At 41.2% G+C, this 5957-nt stretch overlaps 1 protein-coding gene across 1 annotated transcript; it reads left to right on the top strand.

Moving 5' to 3' along the window:
- Positions 1–3936: 3936 nt before the first annotated feature.
- On the top strand, positions 3937–5257 carry LOC143017792 (uncharacterized). The gene is made up of 2 exons (XM_076172683.1): positions 3937–4486; positions 4626–5257. The coding sequence occupies exons 1-2, from the start codon at positions 3937–3939 to the stop codon at positions 5255–5257; spliced, it is 1182 nt and encodes a 393-aa protein (XP_076028798.1).
- The last annotated feature ends 700 nt before the right edge of the window (positions 5258–5957 follow it).

Genomic DNA, 5957 nt, shown 5'->3' with positions numbered 1-5957 from the left:
CACTGAACTGAACACGGAAAGAGGTATAAAAATCACACCCAAAACCCATGTAAAATGGCATTCACCTAAGTGATGCCGCCACTTTCCAACACCACATCACGCAGTCAGTGAAAAGAGCAAGAGGGATGTCCAGCTGGGTACTAAGGACTTTCTCCTCAGGAGAGGTACAAGTAATGCTTACCCTCTGGAAGGCGCTTATCCAACCGGTCCTGGACTACTGTAGCCTACTCTAGTCGCCACACAACGCGGAGACATCCAGAAGCTTAATGGGTTAAAGGTGTCCAGAGGAACTACACCAGGCACATCAAAGGGATGAAAGATCTGAACTATTGGGATCGCCTGGGAGCACTGGGTCTCTACTCCCAACAAAGGAGGAGAGAAAGATATAGGGCCATTTATACATGGAAAATCGTACAAGGCCTTGTACCGGACCCCACGCCCTCAACAATCAAGCCGTACCACAGTGTAAGGCATGGGCGTAAGTGTGAGAGACAAACTCTCCCACCAAGAGCCCCGGGAAGGCTAAAGACCCTACTGGCATCCAGTCAAAGTCACGGAGGTCCATAAATCTTCAACGCCCTCCCAAAAGAGGTGAGACAGAAAACCAAATGCTCGGTGGACAGCTTCAATCATGCACTGGACAGTTTCCTACGGAATATGCCAGATGAGCCCCCATTCAGTGCCAGGCTACACCGCCATCAGTAGGTTTTCTTCAAACACAATACCAGACCAACTGGCCCTTGCGAGGAGGGACAGCAGGACTGGCAACAGCGGTAGACCACTATGGCTGTGAGGACTGCCCTCTAAACTCCACCAAGTAAACCAAGTAAGTAAATAACGTTCGTAACTGACTGGAGCCACCATCGGTTGACGTTATCAAGAGTATAAATGCCACAGTGACGATTTCTTTAAAAAATGGATCACATATTATAATGAAAGTAATTTAAGTAATATATAAACCTGAATTATATATTGTGCATCCACTTAGTACTTCATTGAACTAATAAGAGAAAATCCGTGGAGTACATTTTATTCCTCACTGATACTACAAGAACCCTTGAGCAAATAAGGCGGTGTATAATAGATAGGAAAGATCACATTTCCATGCAATGTGGCCAGTTAGCCCAGTATCACCACAAAATACTCACTTCATACATTGCATCAGACTAACCTAGCAGCTAATAAACCGCAAATGAACCAAACAAGTAAACAGAATATAGTAATAACGAATAAATACAATAAAATTAAGGCTAGCTCGGTTAACTATTAATGAAAACACAAGGTGTGTCACTGCCACTACTTTCCACATTTAATAATTATTACCACCCCTCAGTAACGTAACTAATTATCGCCAGTTAACGACAAACATAGCTCGTAGGCCCTGTCGATGGTTCACTTCCATAATTCCTATTCCCGACCTCCTCCAACGTACACTAGTGGTAAGCGCGGATCATCATCATCATCATCATGAGAAGGAAAATGCATTTCAATTATTTCTTACTTGAACGAAACGATATATATTGTGGACTGATATAATTGAAGGGAGACGATTTTTGTTGCCTCCCCCTCCCTAAGTCCCGTTCTCTTTAACCATTGAAATGGTGATCGTTAATTTAACGTTCATAGTTCATGTAGTTCATAATTTTGTGTTTTGTAGCGATTATTTACAATTATATTTTTTTATTGACAAAATTATTATCTTTAAGACTGTTGGTAATTATGTGATATTATATCCATAAATGTTGAATAATTGCATAGTTTTAATATCTACAGTGCTCGTCCATACTTAAGAATTTTGTCTTGTACACTTTACTACAGGTAATGTAGAAGGAGGCAAAGCATAAGTGAGTAAGATATATAGTAATGTGAATTTGGGGATTAAAAATGGATCTTTGTGTCGACAGAAAGGGAGCTTTTTGAAGTTGGTTTTAATGATATGAATGATATTGAAAATTAATACGTGACTATTTTGCACGGAATATGTGACAACAGGAGAGTGTGCAAATACAGTGTATTAACTGTTATTGGAGATATAGTATTGGATTGAGGTTTTATCCTTTGCTTACAAGAGAGGTATATTTGTAAGTTTCAGAAATATACTCTGAAACCTCGTATTTCAACCGATGCAAAATCAGAGGACATTGATCACTCTACCATATACTGTACGTTAGGCTTACACCAATTATCTGTTCCATCGGGAACTCTTTACATAATTCACTTAAGGTAAAAATGAAAGGTTGGCCTTCTGAGGTTGTTTCGAACTCGTAAAGAGTCCTTTGGAACACTGTACACATTAACGTCGGAACAGTCAGATTACCCTGAGCTCAGGACGAAGAAGGACCTCTTTTTTGGAAACTTCCAACCAAGGGACCACGTCTTCAGTTCTGAATGAAGGCCTTCAAGTTGAGATTTTCTGACTTCTAAAAGCTTACTAGTATGGGCCGGAAAAAGACAGGAACAATAACTTATAGATGAAACTTCTATAAACATTTGGAGAGGCACACATTAATATGTAGAATACGTTGACGAGATCCTGTCTTCACGCCCCATGTTGGAGTATCAGCTGTGGCCGGTCGAGGGAAGACTGTGAACATAGTGCAGATGTGTATGAGTGTTTTACCGGATCTTATTTATGGTTGACTTAGGCTCTGAGTCCTTTTTGTGTTTTATTTGCATATTATCAGTGTATTTTTTTTTTTTTTTTTTTTTTTTTTTTTTTGCTGGGCTATAAAGATATACAGATCTACGTGGAAGAGGTTACAATGTCAACACCTCAGTACGTCCAAACAAAATGACCAAGCAAGCGGGTGTGCTAAAAAAAAGTATAAACTAATTGAGCAAGTGGGTCTGCCCCACATCTATCATGACTCTTACTTCCTTCCATTTCACTCTTTCCTACCACTAGACCCCCAATACCCCCTCCCTCCCTCCCTCTTATCTATTCTACCCTGTAACTAACTGCTCTAAACCTATAATAACTTCAACTTCCATTTCCAACTTTTTTCTACACTTTACCTCCTTCCTCCTGCCTCCCTCCACCTTACCCATAATGCCCAGGGGATAATCGATAACTGGCGATAAATCTATTGCCCTATAAGGTGATAACCGATAAATCGACAAATCCAAAATTCCGATACTAGTGATAACGATCTTAGGAACATCTTAGAAAAAAAAAAAAATCAAAATTTATCCTGTCTCTTCACTAATGAAAATCACTAAATTTGCACAGCTTAGAATAAGCATAAAATAATTTTAGAACAGGGACGTTATTTCGTAAGTGTTCATATACACGTGCACAAAATATTAGAAACACGGGAACATAGGAGAAAAATAATCAAAGGACTCATAAAACCGGTAACGGGCAGGAACAACACCTCGTGACCCCTCGTCCGTCAGGTGGTAAGAGACGCGTACGTTTTGAGACGATGTCAAGACCGGCCGCCCCGCACTACGTTCAGTATACGTTCGGTTCCCAACTCAGACCTAACTATTTCTGCCTCCAAGACACGCGCGGCTCGCCCCTGTGCTAAACTGGAACAAGAAACTGAAATTATCGATTAAAGCTAGTTTGGAACCCAAAGTATCGGCGATATCGGTGCATCGATAACGTGGAAAAATATAGGATAACCGATAACAAGATATGGTTATCGCGATAAATTATCAGGACAATTTATCACGATAACGCCCATCTATGTATAAAACTAAATGACACACAAATGTAACCTAATTAATTTGATCTACATATAATATAAAATCAGATGAAGGTATTGCTAATAGTCTGTATTTTTGTCTTCAACCTTGCATATTAGAGAAAAAGTAAAATGTAAGAGCTAATTTGTTCCAAACATGTCAATTCCTTTACCATAATGTATGAATCCTTATGACATCCACATTATCATAAATATTTATAAGATTTTCTCAACAATTGTTATAAAGATGTACAATTTAACATACTGCAAAACAAACTGCCTGATGGCAGGTCAATACACTACTCAGGATCCTGCTGGAGGTGTGTACTGCATATATGCCACAAAAGAAAAAAAAAAAGAGTTCACAGGCACTCCATTCCACGCGATAGGAAGAATCCTCATGCGAAAGCGCGCCACCCTAAAAAACAGCAAAAGTAGCAATGAGACCCAAAACCTCTCAATCCCTTCAAAAATAGAGGACATAGAGCAGATAATCAAACACTCGCACGAAGAACAGAGAAGAATGGAGGAAAACCAAGCTATAGAAAATATGAAGCACAAACCAAAATTCTTCTACAGCTATTGTAAAGAATTCCTAAAAAGCAAGTCACAGATTGGGCCCCTAGTAACTGATCAAGGGACCACAACGGACGACCCTCGGGAAACCTGCCAGATGCTGGCACACCAGTACAACAGTGTGTTCAGCATACCAAAGAAACAGTCAGATCCTCGAACCTACAACCTTTTTCAACTAAGCGACCACGAACCGGACCCAACTTACCGACCTTCAGGTGACGGTAGAGGATATCAAGGAGGCAATAAAGGAGCTAAGGATCAACTCGGCCGCTGGACCAGACGGCGTTCCGGCGATCCTACTCGTACAATGCAGAGAGGTCCTAGCGATCCCAATTCATATGTTGTGGCTATCCTCCTTAGACAAGGAGGAGATTCCGGGACTACTAAAGCAAGCCATTATAAGCCCAATATATAAAGGAGGAGATCGGACCTTGCCAAAGAACTATCGACCAGTTGCCCTCACGTCCCACATTATCAAGGTAACCGAGAAATGTGTAAGTGACAAACTGTTCACATACCTTGAAGTGAAAAACCTCATCAAAGAGAATGAGGATTGTTTCAGAAAAGGTCGGTCCTGCCTCTCAAACCTACTGGCACACTACGACTGGCTACTACGGAACCTGTCAGAAGGGAAGAATGTTGACGTAGTATTTCTAGACTTCGCAAAATTCTTCGACAAGGTGGACCACGGTGTCCTCCTCCACAAGGCAAGAGATCTAGAAATTTCAGGGAAGTTAAGAGTATGGCTTCACAACTTCCTGACAGACCGTACACAAACAGTCGCAGTCGATGGTGTGAAGTCCAGTGATAGCAAGGTAATAAGCGGAGTACCACAAGGCTCTGTCCTATGCCATACCACAGTGTTAGGCATGGGCGTAAGTGTGGTAGACAAACTCTACCACCAAGATCCCCGGGAAGGCAAAAGATACTACTGGCATCCAGCCAAGGTCACGAGGGTCCAAAAATCTTCAAGGCCCTCCCAAAAGAGGTGAGAGAGAACACCAAATGGTCGGTGGACAGCTTCAAGCATGCACTTGACAGATTCCTACGGAAGGTGCCAGATGAGCCCCCAGTTAGTGCCAGGCTACACCGCCATCAGTAGGTTTTCTTCAAACACAATACCAGCCCAACTGGCCCTTGCGAGGAGGGACAGTAGGACTGGCAACAGCGGTAGACCACTATGGCTGTGAGGATTGCCCTCGAAAATCCACCAAGTGCACCAAGTAAGTAAATAACTTTCGTAACTGACTGGAGCCATCATCGGTTGTCGTTATCAAGACTATAAATGCCACAGTGACGATTTCTTTAAAAAATGGATTAAATATTATAATGCAAGTAATTGAAGTAATATATAAACCTGAATTATGTATTGTGCATCCACTTAGTACTTCATTGAACTAATAAGAGCAAATCCGTGGAGTACATTTTATTCCTCACGGATACTACAAGAACCCTTGAGCAAGTAAGGCGGTGTATGATAGGAAAGATCACATTTCCATGCAATGTGGCCAGTTAGCCCAGTATCACCACAAAATACACACTTCATACATCGCATCAGACCAACCTAGCAGCTAAGTAAACTGCAAATGAACTAAACAAGTGAACAGAATATAGTAATAACGAATTAGTACAATAATATTAAGGCTAGCTCGGTTAACTACTAATGATAACGCAAGGTATGTCATCGCCACT

This window comes from Oratosquilla oratoria, chromosome 3 (assembly GCF_046742065.1).
Source record: "Oratosquilla oratoria isolate Oo_2021 chromosome 3, ASM4674206v1, whole genome shotgun sequence".
Taxonomy (NCBI): domain Eukaryota; kingdom Metazoa; phylum Arthropoda; class Malacostraca; order Stomatopoda; family Squillidae; genus Oratosquilla; species Oratosquilla oratoria.
This window is presented reverse-complemented; position numbering and strand designations above follow the sequence as displayed.

Bases quoted from the DNA above. Each gene is read 5' to 3' on its own strand.
- LOC143017792 (XM_076172683.1), top strand. From the start codon at position 3,937: ATGTACAATTTAACATACTGCAAAACAAACTGCCTGATGGCAGGTCAA. The intron at 4,487-4,625 runs GTAGAGGATATC...TATCCTCCTTAG, and splicing joins TTACCGACCTTCAGGTGACG to ACAAGGAGGAGATTCCGGGA.